Below are 27,548 nucleotides of genomic sequence, written 5' to 3' on the forward strand. Positions count from 1 at the left end.
ATATTTCTGCCCTTTAGCAAACAGTTTTAACATTAATACACTTAAAACACTGGTGCCTTATTTCAGCACTCGGAGTAATCTATTTAGAAATAGTAATGGAGAGTTTTCGATCTCATCTCCCCCTTCTATTTTCGAGATTTCTATAATTTTTGAGTTTAAACATTTCAGTAATTTTTCTTATTTAGACTAACAATTGAAATGAGGGTGAATTTTGTAGCAAAATACAAAGGCTACAAAGAAAGAAATATTTTCAAAACTTAGGGGAGTCGGATAAATGAGGCACCTAGTCAAGCAGAAATTAATCAAGAGTTCAAACCTCATTAAGAATCAAAGATGGAGGCACTAAGGAAGAAAAACCTTTCAATTTGAAAATATAATTGTACAAAAAAGAGTACAAGTAAATCATTGTAAAGAAATGACAGGTACTTTTATAATGTAAAAGTGGATAGAGTACAAGTAAATCGTTGTAAAGAAATGACTCGGGTACTTTTATAATGTAAAAGTGGATAGAGTACAAGTAAATCATTGTAAAGAAATGACGGGTACTTTTATAATGTAAAAGTGGATAGAACAAACCGTGGAAGAGGTTTTCTTCTCCTACTAGTACTGGTTGATCAAAAATAAATAAATAAATTATATTCATTTTTAAAAAGAGTTAAAATAAAAAAAAACTGAAATTATTATTTTATAATTTTTTAATACTTTAAAAAGTGGGAAAATGAGCCAATCATAGTGAAGCAAATAATAAAACTCAATCCCATCGAAGTCTATCAACTTGGATGCATAAAAGCAAAAAGATTTTGTTTTTTTTAAGTAGTAAAAAAATTAACTGAGGTACGTCGCATAATCTAGATAAATCTTTTGGCATTTATTAATACAACATTAAACCACTACCTAGGTTTGGACGGAAAATTTGCTTGTGGCGGGAATTACAACGTTCCCAATGCAGTTTTTTCAGGTTCCTACCCAGCAGTCTAGCATTTTAATATGAGAATTGGACTGGATATAGGTCAGTGGAAGAATCTTACATACAATGAGAAATGCTTTGTAAGCCACATGTTGGCTTGCGTCCGATAACATTGTTTTGGAGAATTTGCTTCTACAGTTCTTCAAAGAGATCCAAAATTCCAATTCTAGAGATATTTTCTTTCTATTCCTTGAATATTGAAGTTCCATAGTCCATGACATATCTATTACGTTTGAAACTGCAGTTGCATAGCCCGTGACATATTGATACTGCAGTTCCATAGCCCGTGACATATTGATACTGCAGTTCCATAGCCCGTGACATATCTATTACTTAAGTACCTTTTAATAATGGAGTTCCTATAAGGCAATAGCCTACCTCACAATGGTAACTTGTTTCTCAGGGCAGTAAGTTTTTTAATTCTTTAGTTGAAAAAACAATTTAACCCCAGCCAAAATAAGTCTAGCCAATCATAAAATAGTAATTAATGTACAAAATATATTTTAAAAATAAATTATCTCAAACTTTAGAATATAAGATTTTTGAACTCTAAAATTTATTATAGGTGAACTAATGAACATTAGTTCCCTCTTATACTAACAATGATTAGAATGGCAGGCGGATATGTTAAAGCACATAAGTGAATTTGCAGAACCAACAAAAAGACAAAGTTAATGTTGCACATGTTTGCTGCATTCACCATTTCAAACACCAGGGTCTCGTGTTTGAAGTAATATGCTGAGATCTTTTACTAACAATGATTAGAATGGCAGGCCGATGTGTTAAAGCACATAAATTAATTTGCAGAACCAACAAAAAGACAAAGTTAGTGTTGCGCATGTTTGCTGCATTCACCATTTCAAACACCAGGGTCTCGTGTTTAAAGTAATATGCTGAGATCTCAAATGATCTCCATCAACAATTACTTAATGTTTTTTTCAGTTTATTTTAGAAGCTCCAATATTTGTCTTCTCATAAGCTAACATGAAAAATATGGAATTCATAAATCCAGAAACACAGAATATAAATTTAAAAAATATTCTGATTTCTAAGATAAAAAGAACCATTTCTAGGCAACAGCTTCCATGAGTTCCTGTCTGGCACGCTCATGAATTCTTCTTTCCAGCTCAGGCCTGAAATGACGAATAAGACCTTGAACAGGCCAAGCTGCAGCATCACCTAAAGCACAAATTGTATGACCTTCAATCTGCTTTGTCACTTCTTGGAGCATGTCTATCTCTTCAAGTTTAGCATTTCCAACCTTCATTCTCTCCATGATCATCCAGAGCCAGGGGGTTCCCTCCCTGCATGGGGTACACTGACCACAACTCTCATGTTTGTAGAAATAGGAAAGGCGGGCTATTGCATTCACAATATCAGTTGACTTATCCATGACAATAACAGCAGCCGTTCCAAGCCCTGACTGCACAGCCTTCAATGCATCAAAATCCATCAAGACATCATCACAGATATTCTTGGGAAGAAGAGGAACAGAAGAACCTCCAGGAATAATTGCAAGCAAATTATCCCACCCACCTCTTACACCCCCTGCATGTCTCTCAATCAGTTCCTTTAGTGAGATGCTCATCTCCTCTTCAACAGTACAAGGCTTGTTCACATGTCCTGAAATGCAGAAAAGCTTTGTCCCTGCATTGTTCTTACGACCGAAGCTAGCAAACCACTCAGGACCCCTGCGGAGTATGGTTGGAGAAACAGCAACTGTCTCCACATTCGTAACAGTTGTTGGACAGCCATACAGACCTGCATTTGCAGGAAAAGGAGGCTTCAACCGAGGCTTGCCTTGTTTACCCTCCAGGCTCTCTAGTAGTGCAGTCTCTTCTCCACAAATGTAAGCACCAGCTCCAAAGTGAATATGAACATCAAAATTGTAACCTGATCCACAAGCATTTTTGCCTAAATATCCAGCTGCATATGCCTCCTTGAGGGCACTCTGTAGGACATTCCTCTCATTCACATATTCACCTCTAATGTAAATGTATGCAGCACTAGCGCGCATGCCAACGCCTGCTATCAGGCAACCCTCAAGAAGCTTGTGGGGATCATGTCTCATAATCTCTCTATCTTTGCAGGTACCTGGTTCACTCTCATCAGCATTCACAACAAGATACGAAGGACGCCCATCAGAAACTTTCGGCATGAATGACCATTTCAGACCCGAAGGAAATCCAGCACCTCCTCGCCCACGCAAGCCTGATTTCTTCATCTCATTCACAATCCAATCAGAACCCTTCAGCACAAGATCCTTAGTCCTGTACCAATCCCCACGTTTCATGGCTCCTTTCAAAAGTGGATCATGCAATCCATATAGATTTGTAAAAATGCGATCCTCATCTTTAAGTCCTCCAAAATGTGTTCTCTCTGGGGATGAGGGTGGTGGAGGTGGTGGAGGTGTAGTAGAGGTACTTGCAGATTGTGTGCTGAGAGACCTATTAAACAAATCACATCTCTTTAAATAATGTTGTGCCAGAACCCTCCTGGATGACTGAACAAGATTCCTCATTTCTAACTCTGCATGAAGTTATGAACACAAGGACAGAATCAATAAATGTATATTTTCTGTTATAAGGTAAGAGTTTTCCATCTTATTAAACCTTTGAAATATGCTCATCCTAAATTATGCCCCAAAGATACATGTAAGTATGCCAAGTGAAGCCAAAGCAACTATATAGCTAAAATGTAAATCATGTGGTGTTCATTTTCATATAATCCATTGCTAAAAATTTAGCTGTTATAACAGAAATATTGTTGCATGGGAAAACAAGGAACAGAAATAACAAAGAATAACAACCATGAGCCACAATTATGTCCTGAGATAATTGTTATGTGGGTAATTATATAAGTGCATGCCAAGTGGAAAAAAAATAGAAATGGGATACAATTATGGCAACAAGAAAACACGAGTAAACAAATACTGTAATAAGCTATAATAACAGCAACAAAAGAGCACGTGAGCCTTCTGTTATTACTTATAATTAATACTTACATTTATAGATTAGGTAATTAGTTGTCTGTGTTAAAGTATCAGATTATCTAAGGTAGACTTTATATTCTTTTGAATATAGCTGTATATTGTTCTTATTCAAATGATATAGCTCTGCAACTGTTTTCTTGTTTGGACAGAGTATATTGATCACTAAACAGTGATAAGGCAGACACCAAATACCTTACAGTTCTCCGTGATTGACACCGTAGAAGACTTGAATATATGTGTGTTTTGCTTCGATGTCTTTCAGCAAATGAATCTCCTATATTATATATCTCATATATATAATTTAATGTTATCTAGCTGAATAAAAGCATTAACAATCCCTCTTAATGAAAAAGGATAAATGCATGAAGAGATATTACACCATTGGTAATATTAGGAATGACGAATTTTAGTGATATATTTGAGCAGAACATCTCCACTATTTGATATCAATTTTGATATTGTCAACACATGTTATTCACCAAATACTCAATAAGGGAATGTTCTCCTGAATGTCAACACATGATATTCACCAAGTACTCAATAACCTAAATATCACGTCATATGATATTCACCAAATACCTAAGATCTATCTATACAAACAACTCAAAGATTCTCAATTGAATGACATCTAACACTTAGTTGTTGATTTACGAGATATAATTGTTGAAGTTGATGAAAGCTCAACCCCACAACTCCCAAGAATCACCTGCATGCAAACACCGATCATAGAAAGAGAAAAGAAAAATCTATGGAAGTTGGAATTCCTAGATGCATAAATGAGACATCCTAACAAGAATCTAACCTAGGTTGTGTTACACTTGTATTTTTCTTCAGCCTTGAAGTCAATTGTTTAAGTCATGGGAGTGCCTAAGTTGAAGTTGAAGTTGAACCTTCGAGACAATTCAACTTCAAGTTCAGTGATTTCATAATGTACTTATGAGTGTCAAAGTTGAAGTTGAACCTTCCAGCCAATTCAACTTCAACTTCAACTTCAAGTTTTGTCACTAGCATAAAATGTTAAAAATAGGCCAGTCATTCTCCTATTCGTCAACATTCCTATTCACATATGGGAAAGTTGAAGTTGAAGTTGAACCTTCGGATCAGTTCAAGTTCATGTTGGAGTCTGCAAAGTCAAAGTTCGAGTTCGAGTTCAAAATCTCAAAGATCGTCGGTGCAAAGTGCATTGTTCAGTTCAAAGTTATAAGTTGCTCAAAAGTCCAAGATCCAAGCTTAGAAGGTGGGGGTGGATAACGAGATATACAACAGAAAAACATGTGATTCATGCGCAAGTATTGCTGTATATGCTGTTATAATTTTAATACAGCCTGTAACCACAGATTTCTATCAGCAAAAAGAAACCAACAATCATGTTGTGAGTAGCATAACTTTTTATCCCACCATTGGATTTTGCTCAATTTTTGATATGTTGTAGAAAATCAAGTTCTAAATCTTTACCGAAGCGATCTTCAAAATTTGGCAAAGGTCAAAAGTTATAATGGACTGTATGTGGGTCTGTCAACATACCAGCAAATGCAAATGTGTTGCAGTCAGAAAAACAATCATGTTGTGGGGCCCACGGCTTTTAATCCAACCGTTGGATTAAGCTGAATTTCGAATATGTTTGAAGAAACCTAATTCTCTAAATTCTCTCCAAGCCGTTTTGCGAGATTCATCATGGATCAAAAGTTATGACTGTTTAAGTGCAGCAATATATAAATTACCAATGACAGTTACAAGATTATGATAGCAATTTGTAACCAGCATATGCCACCTGTCCAAGAATGCACATGGGATTCATTTTAAATTTGGTAAATAAATTTGTTATAATTTATGAAACTTTAAAATGGCTCAACTATTAAAATTCCAAAGTGATAAGAAGAAGATTATTCATGAGAATGATTAAACTGATTTTCAAGAAACGGTTATAGAAACCAAAAGAAAACCCAAAGATGTTATTTATTGCAAGATTCAAAAGTAGTGGGGGTTCTTCTCTTCACCGGCAGTTCTACAGCTACAGGAAAGGGAGAATACATTTTTATGTGCAGTGATTGTAACAGGGAGGGGGAATAGAAGTGTTATTTCTATTTTTCTGCAACTTGACTGTAATGACGGAGATAAAATAATATTGTTATTGTTTTGTTATGCATCTGAAATAAAAAAGAGTTTCATATATCAGATTCTAAAGTCTGAATATGGTTTTTTTGGATTGAAAATGATTATACAGTCATTTCTTTCATGTTTTAGGTGCAGTTTTGCAATATCATTCATATTCAGCAGAATAAAATAATGTTTCTTTGCACTTCCCCTATGATATGAGAAACTGGATAGGTGGTCATGTGGCTATTTGTTCATTTTTCTTTCTTCATTGTACAGTTTATAAATCTTATAATTGTATTTATCCCATGGTGATGGATAAATGCTAAAAAGCCTTTGTGTCATCTGGTAAAAGACATAACCAGCTATTTAAATTCTCTGAATATCTTTCTAAGAGAGAGTTGTACCTCTCAATTCAGAGGGAAGCTATCAATCTCATGATAGTATTTCCAATTGTTAGTGGCAATTGTTCTTCTATTTGGGCATCTTGAGTCATTCTTTATATTTAATTTTGGAAGGACAAAACTATCTACTAACAGGTTGCATGATAATAATTAATAAAAGAATTAATTATTGTATGCCCAAAGTTTAGCTTAAGTAAATTAGATATAATAAATGACTTAATAATTTGATCAATATGATTTAACTAATAATAATAAACTTTATTACTCTAACACACCCCTTAAAGATAAACTTAGGAAGTAGCTAAAAAACCTAAAAACTACTACTCAAAGTAGGATTGGGTCTCGAAAACATGACCTGATGAGTTACCCAAGCACAACCAAATCTCTGGAAAGAGGAGAAATAGAAAAAACCACATGGAAAAAACCCTACTCCAAAAAGAGATGGAAATAATTCTAAAAGAACTAGTGAAGGACTAAAGAAGCCTCCAAACTAGAGAATGTCCCAGAAGATAGGAACAAAAGATGATCTCGAAGAACACCACTGAAGCATGAAGTTGCAAACTCTGTCAAACTGTTGATCTGAAAAACCTCCACTGTATAGAACATGACCAAGTAGAGAAGATTATGTCTGAAGAGTTGATCAATCGAAGATGGAAGGTATTTTCATGGCCTCCAAAAAAAGGAATGAAAGAATGTCTATATGGTAAATGATCCATCTTACTAAAATGCATATGTATCCAACCATTGCAATCACTTAGTACATAGGATCAAATATTGAATACATAGCTCACTCCATTGAACTAAGAAAGTAATAGAACCAAAATAATGTTATATCCCAATTTTTGACCTAATTTAAAATATAGCCGTTGAGATTCACATGAAGTCAGTTGACAGTTAATTTGGTTATAATCCTATGAAATGGTAAAATGATTAGTCGTTATAATTTCAAAATGAAGATAACAAGCTAGTTGATCATTTGTCACAAATTCATGGAATTGAGAAGATGGTTAACCGTTATGATTAATTATGATTAAATAATTTATTATGATAATATAATTTAACTGCGGAGAACTTCCTTGCAAGAAACACGTTGAAGGGGTGGAAGCATTGTCAAAAAAGAATTAAGCGCAAGAGCATCACCATCACTGGGCAAATGGGTTGAAAACCTGGCAACTTGAAACAGGGTACATCTGTGGGATCCACATGAGCTATTTAAATATATAAATTGAGAAACATAAAATAATTAAGTTAAAATATAATACATACCTTTAGAGATTGTTTATTAATTTTTATCTTATCATTATAATAAACACTTACATATGAATACATAAATATAAAAATGGAATGGCACAAAAAAATTATAATAATATAATCTAATGATGTCACCTCATCGATAGACTTATGTGAACGTATATAAGAACGTATTATAATAATAAAATAAAATCTATAACTCTTCAACTCCTTAATTATTTTCCCTCTTTATTTCTCTTCTTTTCAAATCAAATTAATGTTTGAATTTGAAGGGATTGCTTTCTTTGAAATCGATGGAAGCCGAGAAGTTAGGGCTCGTTCCTTTATGTGAACCCAAAAAGGAGTTGGATTCATTATTTTTCCCACTAGACCATGATTCTTACTATCTCTACCACCTTATTATATTATAAGGAATTGAAATAGGAGTAGAAGGTATTCGTTTTTTCTTAGAACCCAACTTGCTCTTATTAGTCTCAGCAATAATCTTTTAACTGACAGGAACCAAGAAATCACGAGTTGTTGATGAAAGTCGTGAGGAGAGAGGGAACCATTAATCAGTAACATCTGATTTCCTGTTGCAGCGATTTACACCCTTACCAATAGATACTTCCGCCTTTATTACACCAATCCGTGAGTTGAGAGTTACCTCTAATTATCAGATTTAAACGTCCAATGCAAGTGGCAGCTTTGCCATTTATATCAGCCATCGAGGAGTAGGCCATCTGCAATTGATATGTCTGCTATATCTGTAATTAGATTATTACTCTGCAAGTAACGTCTCAACATAACTGAAGAGGACAAATCTGAGTTCGGGATCATCAAATCAATACCAAATACACATCAGGTCATGCTATTTCAATATCATTTTATAACAGCTAGTTAGGCTCACAAGATTCTTCTTTCCAGATTTATTCCAAGTTACAACATGAGTTTGCTGCATATTTCATGTCCTTTGTTAGCAGTCCTCTTCTTTAGACTTTCATAATTAATTTGATAGAATCCTTATGGAAGCGTTTTTCCAATTGCAATAAAATCTGGAATGAAATATACTGTCCAATGATATTTTTCAACTAGTCTCAAAAATGTAATCTTTCTGGTCACAGTTGTGATAAGCATACTAAGTAGCGAATCTATGCAGCAAGTTTCAATATTTATCATAATGATATCTTATTGAATTTACAGATTTAACTTCTTTCTTTTAACCTTGTTCATGGCAGGTGATAACCAAGTAACCAGAATATGGATTCATAAATCATTACACCACTAGGTATTAGAATTAAACAATCAATTATGAAACCTTTAAAGAACATAATCAGGTAATCACAGGTTGTGAAATGCTAGATGCATGTAATCTTCTTGTATAATTGACAGAACCAATAGTTCTGAGAATTCCGAAAAACTTGGGACTCACCCGACTGTGTAGCCAAGAAAATAGGTGATGAGGTGATAGAAAGGAATTTGCAATAACATGAAATAGTATCAGTTATGACATATCAATGTTTATCATTTTTTTAATAAGAATTATTTAATAGCTCATGCATGATCCTGTTAATATAACTCTTGTTGTCGAGTCTAGTGGTGTGGTTAAATACCAGGATGCTCAGTAGATGACAAATGATCCAACTCCAATTCTGGGTAGGAAGGGCCTTTCTCGTTGGAAATTATGTGCGAAATAAGTTAAGGTCCGAGGTTGGGTGGTAAATCCTCTGACAATGTTTTACCTCTCCCCAAGTTGTCAGATGTACAACAAACAAAGATAAGTTATACATTCAATTGTTTGTTGGAAACAAGTATTATCAATTTTATGATGTATATGCAAAGAAGTAAGAGTAATTGAGTTATTTCATCATTACAGTAATATTACTCCTAGATGCGAGAGGTAGATTTATGGATTGTTTTCATTTATAAGAATTATTAAATATGAGCATATTTTCTAATCTTGAGTTATTGCCACAGTTTAGAAATTGGAAGGAAAGGAATGATACAATGGCATATAAAGCCCTAATTGAATTCTGTGGTATCCGAAGCCTTAATTGATATAGTGGTATCTGATGCCCTAAATGATCCAGTGGTAATTGAAGCCCTAAGTGATACAGTGGTATCTGAAGCCCTAAATGAACCAATGGTAGTCAATGCCCTAACTGATACAGTGGCTTGTGATGCCCTAATTTTATATAGTGGTAATTAATAGTAATCGTCATTTGTTTTTGATATAGTATTGAATGATAGTCGTTATATGATTTTGTTATAGTGGTATTTGTGGACTAATCTAGATGATTGCAGAAGGATTCCTACAATGATTTTTGATTTCAAAATATCATGGTATGTGGATTTTAATTTCTATAGTAATTCATTGATGGTGTTTTAAGTTATTAGTGGAGAAATTTTGTTTAACTAATTTTAACCATCAATCTCTTTCATATGAATGAAACCGATTTAACTGTCTTCCTATGAAAATGAAGTAATAATTGTATTTCTTTGAGTATGTTAGTTGTTAATTAAGCCCCTGGGAAAACGGGATGTTACACATAACCCCCCTATAATGTTGAGAGGTAAGACATGAACACTAAAACTAAATGCAATATCTCTTACAGAAAGAAGAATCACGAACATTGAGAGTACAAAAGAAGTACAAAGACCGATAATGGCACATGTCATCGACACATCATGAGGCTAATGTCGTGAAAAGAATACTCACTTGACAAAGGAAGATGACGAATATGGCCAACATGAAACCCCCCAAGGCACTTTATAATGTAGTGTGAGTACAACAAAACACAAAGATGTGCAAGATCCCAAAATGCATAGAGTGCCACTTTATCTCAATGCGTTTGCAAAAATACTACAAAAGGATGTCAACAAAGATCAAAAGAGAGATAAGGCTAATACAAGAAATAGTACAAACCATGAAAAATCATCTGAAGCAACAAAATCAATCTTTGAACTTGAAACAACCAAGATATCCACCAAAATGCAAAAAAGCAAAAAATTGAATGGGAAGTGCCTGGAGCAGAATCTAGAAAATGGAATGTCTCAAGATATGTCTCCTAGAGTGAAAACTAGAACCTCTGACTTTGACTACATAAACTAACGACCAAAAAGCATCAAAAGTCCAAATAAATTGCACACATGATAGACTCAAAATCATCTTTCCGATGATATCTCGTTTGCAAAAAACGGAGTCCAAATGAGCAAGTTACGGCCAAAAAACCACATCTAGGTCAAAAAAGAGTTAAAGGGCAACCACAAGTGAAATGCCTCGATTTTTGTGCCAACATACCTCAGTTTGCATACCAAAATACCTAGATTTCCGTGCCAAAATTTTGATTTTTGTTCAAACATCTTGATTTCCGTGCCAAAAAGCTTAGTTTGCATGCCAAAAAAATTTGATTTCCATGCTAGAAAACCTCAAAATTTTAGCCAAAAATCCTCGAAAATCACAAAATCGTCGCCTCGAAAAATGTGCACAATCTAAGAGCAATATGTTTTTGCCTCAAATTCCAATTGTTTCCAATTGGACAAATTTTATATGAAAATGGGAGTTTTTGAGCACTCCCAGCTCAACGGTGAGGTCCATTTGGGTTCAAAGTGCACTGAAAAAAGGTGACCCCTAGATCCAATACAAAAAAACTTTGAAAGCCACATATTTGAAAATTGATGCCAAATCTCTCAAGAATAGAATAGGGGCATGAAGATTTGGAGCTTTGATATCATGTTGAAGTTGATAAAAGCTCAACCCTACAGCTCCCAAGAATCACCTGCATGCAAACACCTATCACAGAAAGAGAAGAAAAATCTATGGAGGTTGAAAATCTCAGATACATAAATGAGACATTCTTCATAAGCAAAAAGAGAAATTGCTATTATCAAAAGTGAATGAATAAATTACAACAAGATCAATCTTTATAAAAGGAGATCAAAACCCTAAAAGGAATCTAACCTAGGTTGCATGATAATAATTAATAGAAAAATTAATTATTATATGCCCAAAATTTAGCTTAAGTAAATTAGAGATAATAAGTAACTTAATAATTAAATTTGATTTAATTAATTTTTAAAAAAACTTTATTACTCTTAACAATAATTTATCATGATTTCTTTAAACATTTACATAAAATGTATATCATAATAGAAAGATTTAAGTTATTGTAAGATCGTCATATTTCAATAACTTATGCAATTACAACTGATTATCATTTAAGAGTTGTCACTTACTCATGATGCACACAAGGGGCAGGCCCATACACGTGTCTTCACAAGTTTTCATGAAGCCACCACAGATATTGTCATGTGGTGTTGTCATGACATCCACCATGAACTATATCAGAGAATAAGGTATTCACCTCAAACTCATCTTTGATAGAGAAGAATGTATGTAAAACTTTGACTAATCCTTAGATAGTTTTACTGCCCATGCACAGGATATCCCATCAGCTATTAATACTTTAATTTTGTTATCCACTATATTGTACCCCCAAACTCTTCTTATATTCACTATGTTGTTTTATACAACAGTAATTTCATTGTATTTACCGTATTTTATACAACATAACCAATATTCAAATTGATGTAATTAAAATGCAAGGAAGAACTTCGAATTCACATTTAAGCATAAATCGAATCATCTACAATAAGTAAAGTTTATCATTGCACCTGAATATTCCTTCTTATAAACTGATGCAATTGTGATCCTTGTACATGCCCCGTAACAGTTGTACACCAATGCAATTGATGTAAATCCTGTGTAATACTCTCGAGGATTGGAAGGAATGTATTCTCTCGATGAATTTTCATCAAATGCAATTCATACAAACCGGATGTTACTTTTATTGAGCACGACAAATCTGTAGCAAGTGATACCACAGTAACATACTCGACACTATTCTTCAAAGCACCCCAAACTTGTAAGGAACTTTCCTTTATTAACACCACCATGGCAATAGAACAGGTTTGTCGTATTCCCCTTTAACATTGTTTGTTTAACGTCTCCATCCCAATATTTATTGGAATTCCTGTGAAAAACAATCCCAATAACTTCTATTAGCGAAAACACCAATGATATTTACAACCCGATGGTTTGCTTCCAAGTAAATGATTCTGATTCAATGATATGCTATATCAATTACCGTTCAATCCACTAGGCCAACCTTCAATTGACAAAAGGATAAGTACCACGACTTCTCTGATAGTCTTCACAAACTCTATATCTCCTCCACCTGCTACCAATCGTTGGTCCTCTCGTAAAGTGAATATCTTCGATAGGAATTGTGAATTCAAGTGAGCAATCATCCACTAATGGACAAAAATCAATAGATTATCATTTGTTAACTAAAACTAAGGCAACATCCAATTATATTATATTAGTGTATTAAAGAATGCTAATATAATATTATTAATTTGTCATTATTCACCTACTTTGCTATGCTTTACTTGGGGAAAATTACAATGTATTATGATGGATTGCACTTGGAACTTCTTTGTGAAAAAACACTAACCTTTTAACCTCCTTGTCAAGGCTACTTGTAAAAAAGTGTCAAAACTCCCCCTAAATCTAATATCAAATTTTGAGCTCCTTGTTCAAAGTTACCTATGAAGTGTCATTTATCAGACTCCCTCAGATTAACTAAAACATATCCTCTATCTACTCCCTCTCTTTGTCCAAGGTTGCCTCTAATGAACTGTCATGCTCCCTCACTTTGTCCAAGGTTACATCTAATGAACTGCCATCCTTCCTCTTGATATAGAAGGGATACTCATAATCTCAATCATCAAAGGGATTCACTTCAAGAGCTTCACTTTATCCAAAATCATCATCAAATGACTAACGAATTCTACATAAAAAATTCTTTGAAACTACTGTCATCAGATTGAGTTCTACAAAATATTTGACAGCATAACTGATTAACCATTCTTCTTTTCATGTAAGAACATCCCTACACATCCTTGATGGTGTCTCTTCTTTGAACACCCTGTATCATCCCTTTCCTTTCCTATCACTAATTATGGCTAATAACATATAGTTAAAAGATATGTTCATATTCACATAAACGAAGGACAGTTAAAACAACCATCAAGTAAGCCTATCTTATGCATACAGATACATTTCTTGTTCAATTGGAAAATCAACTGACTTAATTGTTTTCCGAATACATTAAAGAGGAACTGATTTCTAAGAGTTGAAGGAAATAAGTGATTAAACAATACTAATCATCTAACATTTCTTCAACTTGAGATTTCAAATATCATAAAAGTAAATACCCATTACCAGAGGATATTGACTGCAGATCATATATCTATCTTGTGCAAGCCTTGGCATCTGATGGAGAGAAAAGCATTATCAATTGCTTAACTACCCAACCACGAACCCTTAAATATACCCACAAAATCTCAACCGAAAAAGACCCTTCCTACCCAAAAATAGACATGGGACACCCTACCCAACCACTGAGCATCTTGGTATTAGAGTATCAACCCACCGCTCGACTAGACAACAAGATCTAAACATTGGACTACTATGAGCTGACTTAGTTATTTAATGTTGTTATATTTATAAGTTCGTTACTGATTTCATCTTGTCTTTGCCATTGCAGGGAAGTTCTCTTCTCCCACCCTTTATCTTGACCAATGTGGCCCTTATGGGTGCTTCCAAGAAGATCCCTTGAGTAGAATTCAGTTCTGATATTAGTTCACATTTCTAAATCCATGTCATTGCACAAAGATTTTATCATGGCTTCAAATACTTATCTCAAAGGCATATTGCTTACACATCTATATAAGTTAGCGTATTTTATCAATATGCACAATAAAGACTTTGGTGCTTTGGTACATCATATCATACACAAAATTTTGTAAGTAACATGTGCGTAGCATATTATCAGAAATTATCTTGCAGTAAAATGTTGACAACATAAGAAGATCACGTCTACGATATCATCATTCAATCCTTTTGTTGTAACATAAATGAAGGAATAATATAGTGCATAACATGGCAATGATCACCACTTCTTGGCTATGCAATCGGGTTTCTTGTACTTGCCAACTTTGAACTCCCACAATGGAGACACAATGCACCTTCAGACAATAAAATTTTTCTTCTATAGACAGAGGTTCTTGCTCAATGTAATTACGGAATAGGGTTGTGGTCGAAAATTGGATGCAAGAACAAAGTTTTTGTGATTGTAAAACGATTGCAATAACATAGTTATCGTGATTGCAAAACCATTGTAATAACAGAGCAATCATGATTGTAAAATGATTGGGAAAGATGGCAAACTTGGAGCTTCAATGCTTGGTAATAATTGTGGTATCGAGAGGTGTCTAGTAATGGAATCATTGTATATAAATTGCTTCTTTTGCATGTTCGGTTACAAGCCAGAACAAGAAAATGGTGGCGTGAGTTTCAAAGGAAAACAAGGAGCCATCGGCTATTACTTGGCAACATTCTATTAAGAAAATGGAAAGTTCATCAGCATAAATATTTAAAATGGCCATCTCAGATTATAAGGCCCGAGGGAAAATAATATAGAAATATGAAAGTTGGCCACACATGAACTAATATTAATAGCCAAGGTGAGAAAAATGATAATATTGTCTTAATATATAACATCATGGTATCTATATAACCTATGTATGTATGTATGTATGTATGTATATATGTGTACATGCATAAACCCCAACCATACATTTCTCACATATATGCCAGATATCAAGTATGCATATACGATTTACATCCTCATATATATATATATATATATATATAATTGGTTTTTGTATGTACACATACGTGTATGTACATGTATAAATATTTAGGTATCATGATGTTGATATGTTAGGGCATGCTTATACACAAGAGGCTCCAACCAACAACACAATTACAAAGGTACCAACTCGATCAAATTTCAATTTATGCTTAGTGATTTCTTTTATTATTACATGATATATAATTTAACAGGCTAGCTCATGGTTGTCCAATGTACAATCTTGCTTGCCTAGTTGCTTACCCTTAGCCATGGTGGTTCAAAGTTTGTACCTATTTGCCCAGTAATGATCGTGCCTCGTGCCCAATTCTTTTCTGATAATGCTTCCACCCCTTTGACATGCTCCTACAAGGAAATTCTCCACAATTATATCATATTCCTCAATATAATAAAAATTATCATTACAAGTTATTATTCATAAACCATCATAATGGCTAACTGCATTTCACTTCCCATGATTAATAACCAATTTTCCAAGATTTCAAGATAACAATATAATAGTATCATAACGATTAACTAACAAATCTTCTTCATATAAAATTATAAAGATTAACCAACTTACCATTAAACATGATCATAACAAATTTTACTTGTAAACTAACTTCACATGAAACCTCAACGACTATATGAACATTTTTAAATTGAGTCAAAATTTGGGATGTAACATTTGCTTTTGATCAAATACAATTTTGTGTCCAAGTTCGCATAACCAACAAAATGATCTGACTGATGATTACAACCAAGGAAACAATATTTCCTTTATGCCAAGTCCTAAAAAAAATTGAGTCAGCCTTGAGGCTTTCCCAATTTACAATAATAATATAAGACATTTAAGATATTACATTACACGTTATATTACAATTATACTCTTTTTACAATGATCTTTACAATAGTCGTCTCACGGAATATTATACTCTGAACAGTAAACTGCATATCTGATTTTGCCATCTCAACCATAGCATCTTCAACATGTCTCTAACCTTCCTCTAAGCTCGTTCAAAGGAATTACATCCCTATTAAAAGATATAGTCGATTCACCAGTAATAACTTTCTAGAATCTCTCTACGAAAGCAATCTTCAAAAATATCGTGCAACTCTATCATATTTCCATATTTTTGTCTGCACACTTAACTGTAGCATCTATAAGCGTCTTTGAACATATGTCTAAGAGCGCACATCCCAACTTGTTGACTGTTGACTACGCCAAACAATTCTTCCGCTGCAACTTTGGTAATCTTCGTAGAATGAGGTATATGTTGACATCAATGACAAACATACGTAAGCTCTAAATCATGTCTCCAAAACTGCTATGATACTCTCCCATAAAAATATCATCAGCATTCATGCTAACAATTTCCCCCCACAATGTAAAATTCTCACCCATATCATCAAACAATTTTGTATCACATCAAATATGGCAAACGTCTTTCTGTTCTTTTTCTTCTTTACAAAGAATCATCCCTAGGGATCAAGGAAAAGAACAAGAGCATAATAAAGCAATTAACTCTTCTATTACATGCATGGATATAGTTAAGAGATTGACTACAATATGCAAAGAAAATTAGTATTCAAAAGGCAATGACCAACAATACTTATCTCAAGATGCTTTACAAAGATTCTTTTTTGTTCACTTCCAGAGATGCGATATTTGGTGTCAGAAGATTCTATTCTTCTTCTTTTTTTTGCATATTTAATAATTATTTGACATCCACAATCCTAAAAAGTCATCTAATGTGTGCAATGCTTCCGGAGATTTGATTGCGCTTGAGTTTTTCAGTCAACATTTTGGATCATACTCTATGAGCCATCATCATTTTTCATGTCTCTTTGTCATGATGATGGATCACGGAGTGTGATACACATTGTTGACTGAAAAGTATAATCAAATTTCAGAAGCACTACACACATTTAGCTGGATTGTTGGAAATTAACTCTCAAGTCAACTAATGCCAATGAAGAAGAAGAAGATGATGGAGAAGAAGAATATAAACATATTTTTTAACCATAAGTTGAACTTGAAACAATACTTAAATTTGATCTCGTGATTTATCACTTGACATTTTAATGTTTTGAAATTTGAATCTTTGATGTTGAACTTGAAGTATATGATGTGATCATAGTGCTATTATTAAAGTTTATGGTGTTTTTATTGCTATGACATAAAATTAATGCAATTCTTTTAGAATTTTGGAATTCTTTTATTCATCCTTCTTTCCAGATCAAATAGAGCTTGTTGAAACTGATAACTTGTCAAGGGTTGTAAGGATTTTGAGGGAGTTTTGCCTTCACAACAATTTTTCACCCTAGATGATGCGTGTAAGAGGAATATAAACATATTTTTTAACCATAAGTTGAACTTGAAACAATGCTTAAATTTGATTTCATGATTTATCACTTGACATTTTAATGTTTTGAAATTTGAATCTTTGATGTTGAACTTAAAGTATATGATGTTACGATGTCATGATCATGATTCATGATGCTATGATTATAAGTTTATGGTATTTTTATTGCTATGACATAAAATTAATGAAATTCTTTTAGAATTTTGGAATTCTTTTATTCATCCTTCTTTCCAGATCAAATAGAGCTTGTTAAAACTGAGAACTTGTCAAGGATTGCAAGGATTTTGAGGGAGTTTTGCCTTCAACAACAGTTTTTCACCCTAGATGATGTGTGTAAGCCACCAGCCTGTTGACATTGAAGATTCATGAATCTTTAATAATAGTACATGGTTTCAAGTAGTTCAAGCTGGAGTGGGAGAAAATTTTTAGGGAATCTACTACTGAGTTTGCCTCCGCCCCATGCCACCCAAGGAGGATCTCACAAATATTATTTCAGGATTCCTAAAATTTGTTGGATGTAAACTAGGTGCTTACCTGTGTTATGGTTAAAGTTGCAACTCATTTGTCTTTTCCTTATTGGAATCCACACCACTGTCCTTCTTGGCTGTTGTAACAAACTGCATTTAGTTCTAAGCCGCCCTTGAATGGGATAAAAGCTGAGCCCTTCATTTGAAAAGTGAAATCTATAGAAGACCTTGGCCTCTCTCATTATTAAGAGGACCTGGGAATTGTTGTCAGAGGACTCCCAAACATAACATAGATATTCATTGTTGTTGGTGAAGATTTGTGTTAAGCTTGAAAGTTTATATGGTTTCATGCTTCTCAAAGTTATTTTAGGTTCAATAGCATGAAGATTTGTTGACATGGTCACTTGATGGAGTTTATGGTTTATATCATTTGGCGCTTTCTGATTGTAAGTTTCAGTATACAGTTAGTCTGAAACCCTTTATATATTAAGTTCAATTATTAGTTGTTCGTTAATCTGCATTATCAGATGGTTTTAATTTTTTATCATAGTTACCTAGAGACCCATCCCCCACCCCCTGGGACTCATCTCAAAGACAGACACATGTCTCCAGTACTTGAGACATCTCTGGAAACTTCTCAATGCACAGGGTTCTTTCGGTTGTCATCCCCCACCCTGTCCAAAGTCTCCTAACAATAAATTGACATTTCAAGCCAAAACACTAAGGGAAAAGTGCATTAAAAGACAAAAAAGGAAGGCAAATAGATAAATAAGCTTGTTTAATGATTCATGGTGGTACTTTGGATGATACAAAAATTCAAGCTAAGTTATAACAATCGGATCTATTGACAGCGTAGGCTTTTTGAGAGGGACAAACAGTTAAATGACTGATCTCTGACCACCTGACAATGTAATGGTCTAACAAGAAATTGTTTTTACCATTTATTGTTCTTGGATGACTAGTTTACTGTTCTTTTTTCAAATTTATGTGTGATGATGCTTTTAGAAATTATTAAATCATATTAAAAAAAGGCATCTCCAAGTACCCCCATCTCCTGTTTTTGAAAATTAGTCATAACAGAACCAGTACTAGTCTCTGATGTCTCCAAGTACCCCCATCTCCTAGAAACTATGGTTTTAATAAATGACTAGAAATCTGAAAATCTAAAATAGTTCTCTGAAGACTGCATCCATTTGTTGTAGTCATGTTTCAATCTGGTGAAATAAATCCTGATTATCATTTTGGGACTTATCAATTAATATCAGCAGATTTTCAATTAGGTTATAATTTACCTTTCTAAAGCATCTAAATCCTATCCTTTTGAATTTATTTTGGAATAAATCTAAGCAATTAGAAAGCATCCACTCTTGATAATAATCTGATCTAAGCAATTAGAAAGCATCCACTATTGATAATAATCTGATAATATACTAAAATACTTATTGTAGGATTTTCTAAGAAGTCTTGCAGGAATAGAATTCCAGCTTGTTAGTGTAAGGAATAGAATCTTTGAAAACTTATGAATTAAGGACCATGAAAAGGTAAAGGTTTTGATTTTGGGTGACAGATATAGTGAATAAGACGATAAAATATGTTAGAGGCAACAAAAGATGGTCTAGTTGTGAAGATCTTGAGATCTCTTACACCCAAGTGGATGCATATGTTATTATTTTTTGAAGTGTCAAAATTTAGATGCTCGAGTGTTGGAAAGCTGATTGGATCACTCCAAGCCTACAAAAAGAAGGCAACATGTATTGGTTATCTAAATAAAGCACTAATGTCAAAGGCAAAAACCAATAATACCTTACACTATTGTGAGTTATTTCAATAATCTTCTTTTAATGTGACCTATTTTTTATTACACCAGGAACATATTTTGAAGTACCGCTTCAGATCTTCATCTCTCTCAAAGTCTCAACAAATTCAAAAAGCTTTATCTGGTCAATCATAACTGCCTCCTCCACGCAGATTCAAGGACAAATGTATATGCTCAGTGGCTTCCTGGGTACCTTTGCCAAAGATGAGAAGCTTAATATGATTCTGGTCCATAGTACAAATAGCAAGTACCTCTGACTTGTCAATGTTTAATGGGGATTCTCCGTAACTCTTTCTTCTATTTTATTTGTCCCTGGTCTGTTAAGTTGCTTTGATGTCCCCAACTCAAGCCATGAGGCTTACCAATGAATTAGTTGTCCTTTCCTTGGATTACCCAAGAGGCGGGAGCCATAGAGCATTATTGGGTAAGTGTTAAAAGTCTTTGGCTTGTACTGTATTCTATTCTTAAGTTGCGGGCACATTTTTTTATTCAATTTGGGTGATTTTAAGTTGGGGACATGTCTGTTTATGAAACTTAAGTGACTCTCAGCCTAAAGATTTACTATTTCCTCCACTTGAGTTTACTAACTTGAGAGACATGTATTGTAACTAATTTTTATTAAACATGTGCCAAAAGCTTAAGGGTAAATTAGAGTTTTGGAAGCCTATTGGCTCATTCTTAGGGGTGGACAGATTTTGCAATGGATGAATGGCTGAAGTTAAATCATTCACTTGTAAGTCATTATGTAACATTTTGGGGATCTTTTGGAGCTCATTATGTGATCAGTCTTTTCTCTAATGCCGATCAATCTTTTCTATATTGTTGTTGCAATATTCGATTTGAGGCTTCAAAACCTTCAGTATTCTTGATTTTCAAGAGACATTGTAGTGCCTCAACCATTTGCTGGGTTCCCTGAGGTTTGTGCCAGTGGTTACCCGGATAGATATGGTAACACGATGTTGTTCCACGATTACCCTAAGATGTGCAGTGTGTATTATTTGTCCTGTTGCACTCGACTAGGTTCCTGCAACTGTGTTTACTCATGTGTTTGACTATGTTGACTTATATGTTTATAATACCATTTATGTTGTTGAGAAATTTTTATTATTTCCATTATTAAATGCTTAAATAATTAGAAAATGAGTTATCCAAATGGGATTCATCGATTTATGTGCTATGAATATTTAACTGATAACTTTCAGTTAATTTGTGCAAATGGGTTAACTAATGATTATTTAAATGAGATTAATTAGATGTCTTATTATGTGATTTCGTGTAATTGTTGTTTCAGCTATTATATATTGTGCATCTACACTTGATTGTGTTTGTTTACTATGCAGGACTTATATCCTCAGCAATGGTACATGGAGTTAGTGATCGGACCTTTCATGTTGAGTTAATCATAGTTCTTATTAAAATATTAATACTAATATTAATATTGTTAGATATAATACATAATATATTTATTTTATATATTTAGATTATTATGTCTAGATATATAATTTATCACCTAATATAATATTTATTTCTCATATATATATATATATATATATATAATTTTGGTCTCAGACAGTATCCCCGCAACCCAAGCCCAACAAGTTCCCTTTATGAGTCAAGTTTGGGGCAAGACTAGTCCATTCGACCACGAGATAACCAGCACTTCCCCCAAGTGTCTGTGGTGGTGTATATTTCTCATATATATTATGTAATATTATAATATGATAATAAATTATAACCATACCCTTAATAATATTGTACTATTATTACTATTTTATGTATAACATATATTTTTATTTAATTATATGGATCTTATTTTGAAGGGGATATCACACATACTGTCAAAAACAAATAAAAACATATGCATACACAAAAACAGCCACAATAAATTGTCATTATATGATCAACAACATAATAGTAATCCAATTCTCATCCCATGTAATTTGCCCTTGCAACCAACAAAGATATGCACCCTCAAGTTATGCGACCAATTAAAACAAAGGCTAGAACCTTGCATTGCTGACGTATCAAGGAAAGAAATTTTTTTTTAAATAGGAACCTAATCAAACTATGAAGTTGGTACCAAAAGAAAATTCAATATATATATACACACACACACACTAAAGAAGGTAACATGCCAAATTGAAATATTGGCTTTAAACTTTTCCATTATGATAAATCTAGAAAAGTGACCCAAAATGTCAAGGAGCCTATCGGAAATGGAAAATTTAGTAACAAAAGAAAAGTTAAGTGCCAAGTGAAACATTGCCTTTAGTTCTTTCCACTATGGCAGGTCCACTAGAAAGACCCCAAACATTGGAACCAAATCAAACTAGACAGTTGATCCCAAAAGACAATGCAAGTATTAAACAAAAAAAATCCCTTTCCAAGAGGTGCCTTGATATGTTTTCTAAGGCATTCCTGTTCACCAGATGGCAACATATATATAGGTAGAGGTAAACTGTACTTTTGTAAACCAGTTATTTGTCAAGAAAACACACTTCAGATGCTTAGAAGTTAAATCACCGCTTTTTAAAAACTAAAATGATTCGTGGCAGTTTCTATCAATTCCAAAATTAACTGCATGACCCTTAACTGAAGCTACACTATCTCATACGGATATATACCAAATCTGAATTTAAAAATCATATAATCATAGAAAACTTGAAAACAATATTCCAAGCACTTCTGAAATGTCTCAGAATCTGTGAGATGGCTAATATATTTTGTTTGGGCAGAGAAAACTGTCAAAATAAACATCCTTTAAAAAATTCCACCACTTCTAATTTTTCTAGAGCATGCTACAATTTGAAGGAAAGAACTTCCTACATGTTCTTGTGAATTGAAGTTGAATTGAACCAGTTCTTGTGAGGAAGAACCAAACCTGAATTCCAGCACTTCACTGGCAGTTGTCTGTTGAAGTTGATGAAAGATCAACCCCACAGCTCCCAAGAATCACTTGCACACAAACACCTGTTATAGAAGAGAGAAGCAAAATGCTATGGAGGCAGGAATTGCCAGATCCATAGATGAGACATTCTTGATGAGCAAAAAAGTTGATGGTCAAATGACCGTCGAGGCAAAAAAAAGCCAAAAAATAACCCCTGTCGAAAAAAATCCAACCGCCAGAAACTTAACAGAATGTCGCAAAAGACACTGTCGTCGGATCAAAGGGCCGGTGCTGGATAAAAAACCGGTGGCCAAAAAATCCATGTGACAAAAAACATGGGTGGTCTCACACCACAAACTTCCATACATACACCACTCAATGGTTTGAAAACCACCACTCATGAAGAAAGCCTTCAAATCAACCCATAAATTGTGGCAACTAATAAAGCCACGTGGCAAAAAAAGGGTTGTCTTTAAGGCACAAGTGGGCCAAACTAAAGACCCATCTCTCCAAGATAAAAGTATCACTCACCAAGGTCAAAGGCCTGCAGGTAGGCAGGGGATGAGAAATCTTTACAAATGTGCCCTCTTTTCAAAAATGAGGCATGTCCATGACTACACCTTTGAGTTGGCATGTCCCTTCTAACGGCCACATACTCCCTCTGCTGTGCATATTGAGTCTTGAGATCGCTTTCATAACATTAGAAAATGTAATTGCATCCCAAAACTAACCTGAGGCCCATTGAAGACGGACCAAGAAAGACACAATGAGGATGTGGAAGTTCTGGCACTTGCTAATGTTTGACCAACTTGAGCACTAATTGTCAGTCCATGATCTGCGCCATCTCCAAGACGCTATCGATGGGAATCTTTTGCCAACGGAGTTCCCAATGTGCCAGACTAAACTCAAAGCCACGACGCATGGATAATGACCGCATACCTCCCAAAATAGAAGGCGCTCACAAAAATCGGAGATAAAAAACCAATGCATAGTCACCATAAAAAGACGCATGTGGCCATGCAAAAAATCATGGAAAAAACCATCATACAAGCCATGAACTGCTCCCACAAAATGGAAAAATGCCATCAGTGTGCTAATTATGTTGTCTAAACACAAAAAAATATGGAAATTGTATCCGACAAGAAGCCCCCCGACTCTAGTAGAACCGCGGAGGGAGAGAGAGAAGGGAGAGTCCCAACGCCAATGACTTAGAGCCAATTAATCCATTAATCAATACAGCGTATAGAAAGTGAACTCCAAAAAAATGACCATTGATTTTTCCAAAATCACAAGCCGCCCAATGATTGCAGACTCCAAGGCCAGCCAAGGCATGAGCAAACATGAGTGCATGAAAAGAGGCTGCTGAAAGGGCCATGCATGACAAAGATTAGAGGCACTACAAAAAAAATGCAGTGAGCACGATATATTGCGACCACCACACGCTTGTTGGGTTTCTCATCCTTCTGGTGTGATTGTTGAATCAAAGCACCAAACACATGTAAACTTTTTGAAATGACATGGTGAGGCCGTTGATTGGAAAAACAAATGCCTAGTCACCAAAAGAATCACATGCAAACAAACATGTGAAAGTTAGCCAAAAAAATTCACCAACAGATACAAGCGCGACCCAAGAAAGATGGAGCAAGGCCGAGACAGAGTCGGGATCACCAAACAAATGTACGGTACCTCCAAGAACTTTGAAGCACTCCTCGTTGATTGGCCATTGTTCCTAAAATAAGCACGCCTCTTCTTAATTATTAAAAATAAAGAAAATTGCTGCCTCATTTTGCGTGCCCAGGTTAAAATGGCTTGGATGCAAAAAAAATTACTTCAAATTTCAACTGCATCCAAATAAGACATATTTTATATGGAAATGGGGGTTTTTGAGTGTTCTGAGCTCAATGGTGATGTCTATTTTTGCTCAAAGTGCCACGAAAATGAGTAACCCCCTAGATCCGATAAAAAACGCTGAAAGCTCAAATCTAAAAACCAATGTCAGATCCAATGACAAAACTCTCACGAATAGAACAGGGGCATGAAGATCTGGAGCTTTGATACCATGTTGAAATTGATGAAAGATCAACCCCACAGCTCCCAAGAATCACCTGCACGCAAACACTTGTTACGGAAGAGAGAAGCAAAAAGCTATGGAGGCAGGAATTGCCAGATCCATAGATGAGACATTCTTGATGAGCAAAAAAAAGATTGCAAAAAACAATAATGAATTATCTCAAATTAATGTTTACAATGAGAGATCATCCTTATAAAGGAGATTGAAACCCTAAAAAAGGTCTAACCTAGGTTGCATCAAAATAATTAATAAAAGAATTAACTAGTAGATGCCTAAAGTTTAGCTCAAGCAACTAGAGTTAATTAGAAAATATCTAATTACTCTAACATTGTCTTCTTATGTTACGTAAAGCAATTCATCTGGCAAACTCAGAGCATAAGAAAAGCAAATAGGGAGTGCTTAAAAAGAGCATCTAAATACAAAGAGATATGGATAAGATTCTAAGAGTAATTATATAGCTTTGATTCACAGAATAGCAAAACAGATGAATACTGCAGTAGTAACAGGTAGCAATGCTGCAAGTGCCTCGGTGCTGCAGGATTTTGTGAAGGCGGACTTAAGTATACAAAGGGCAGCTACAGTTGTTCAAAAACATGTGGCAGACATTTGGTGGCAATTCTGTGAATGCTTGGTGATGCCGCACATTCTTTTCAGCATCCATTTGAGGATGGCATTGAGGCCATTTGCACAAGTCAGCATGCAACTCGATTAGCATCATAGCGCAACAGCATGAAAACAATTCGGCAGCTAAAGTGGAAACATCAGAATACAAGAGCAGAAGGCAGCAGAGTTGGACAACAGTGGGGAAGTTCGAAGTGACAAACATCTTTGTCTAAGCTAATAGCCATGTCCATACATACATGGATATTACCCTATCTGGGCACTATTTGTTAGCAGCTTCTGGATGACAATTATCTCTAGAAGCGAGGATTATCTTCAAATTCAGTTGGCAACAGTTTTATTATTATAGATGGAGCACCTCACCTAGGTGGACATTCATTTTATCTGGCCACACAACAGTAATCATTCTCAAGTGGCAATTACCATGTTTTGGTCAGTAGTTTTCCTGCAAGGTGCAGCCGTTTAGTAAATACATGCAGGTTTTTATTTCTCAGATAGATGGCAGCAACTGTCCCTTTTCCTGAGGAGAGTGACCATTCAGTTAAACAAACCTTCCATTTGGCAGAGACATTTCATTTGGAGCAAGAACCTTTCGTTGTGGCAGGAGTGTTGTTCTTTTCATTGTTAGAGGCGAATAAGGAAAGGCCGGGAGCAATAAGGAGACGCAATGAGGTTATTGAACCAAGTAGAGTGGCTGACAACAGAGGATTTCTCTCTGATCTGTCTGTTTGGAGAAATCCATTCAAAATGATGCACGGTACTGTGACAGAGCAATCATAAGCAGATGTAGGCATCTCTGAGAACCATTGGTGGCGGCTGAAAAAGCCATTTGACAGGTAATAAATGTTTAGTTTAACTTCCTAGTAGTATGCAGAGGTGTAGGAGCTCAATTGTAAAAAAGAAAATGATGGGACTTAACCAAAACAACGTAGGCTATATTTTCAATCCAAATAATAGTAATCTATAAAGCCTTCTACCTTTATTTTGAACTTCTGGAAACACGTTTTGTTCACAAAAAAAACGGTGAAACTATCTTCTGAGACGCAAAATTTTTACTACTGAAGAATTTGATGTTTGGGAATCAGAGGAGGAATAAATGGAATGTATAGCAAGCATTTTGCAATTCTTCGACGAAACCCGTCAGTTTGGCATCATTTTCTGTTACAGTGAAGCTAGTTGATTGATTAGAGGCTGACTGTGGGCGGATTGGAACAATTACCCCTTCGAAATTTCCAGACGCATTAATTCAAGGGTTTGAAATGTTACCATTAAATTAATTAAAAGATTGCCATGGTAGATGACTGTTTTCGACAGAATTCAGAGCGTAAAATGATTTATTAGCAATTACCAGGAATGTGTGGATTTGGATGGTTCTAGCCCTGTCTACAAATTCGACTGTAACAACAAACATACTTGGCATGCAAAGCCAGGGCCCATGGCCGTAGCCCTAACTACATAATTAAGAGCTGGAATTGTTAACAGATCCAAAATACCTTTCAGGTCGACCCTTTTGGAGCCTTCTGTCACCACCTCGAAACCAGCAGTGGGGCGGATTTGGTCTCCCGTGCCAAGCCTTCAAGTCTCCTCGCAGCGAAATGGCTCCGTAGCAACGCGATTGCACATTATTTTGGCATTTATTAACTTAAATATCATAACAGTAGTGTAGTTTTAAATTAATTTTAAAATGCAAACTATTTGTTACTTTTTCTTTTTTTTGGGTGGGTTGTGTTTAGGAAAGTCTTATTGCTTATTGGCTAATTAATATAAAATTAAGTAAACTAGCACTTACATCCCAAGGAGCAAGGGATATGTTGATAGTGGTAAAAGATGCAAGTCATGCAAATCTATATAAGATCTATGTGTTTTTTTTCAGTCA

General features: G+C 34.7%; 1 protein-coding gene across 2 annotated transcripts; it reads right to left on the bottom strand.

Annotated features, from left to right (window-relative positions):
* Positions 1-1,747: 1,747 nt before the first annotated feature.
* Positions 1,748-27,289, bottom strand: CI51 (51 kDa subunit of complex I). Of its 2 annotated transcripts, XM_089790512.1 has the most exons (3): positions 27,166-27,289; positions 15,738-15,810; positions 1,748-3,496 (listed from the first exon to the last, which is right to left on the bottom strand). In XM_089790512.1, exon 3 carries the CDS (start codon positions 3,486-3,488, stop codon positions 2,037-2,039), a length of 1,452 nt encoding a protein of 483 aa, XP_089646638.1. In that variant the 5' UTR covers positions 3,489-3,496; positions 15,738-15,810; positions 27,166-27,289; the 3' UTR covers positions 1,748-2,036. The 2 variants fall into 2 exon arrangements, with proteins under 2 accessions (XP_089646638.1, XP_089646636.1); XM_089790510.1 differs by lacking the exon at positions 15,738-15,810.
* Positions 27,290-27,548: the final 259 nt, after the last annotated feature.

The sequence above is a fragment of the Cupressus sempervirens genome, chromosome 7 (genome assembly GCF_028749045.1).
Source record: "Cupressus sempervirens isolate cs-2001-9-10 chromosome 7, ASM2874904v1, whole genome shotgun sequence".
In the NCBI taxonomy this organism is placed as follows: domain Eukaryota; kingdom Viridiplantae; phylum Streptophyta; class Pinopsida; order Cupressales; family Cupressaceae; genus Cupressus; species Cupressus sempervirens.

Bases quoted from the DNA above. Each gene is read 5' to 3' on its own strand.
- CI51 (XM_089790510.1), bottom strand. From the start codon at position 3,488: ATGAGGAATCTTGTTCAGTCATCCAGGAGGGTTCTGGCACAACATTAT.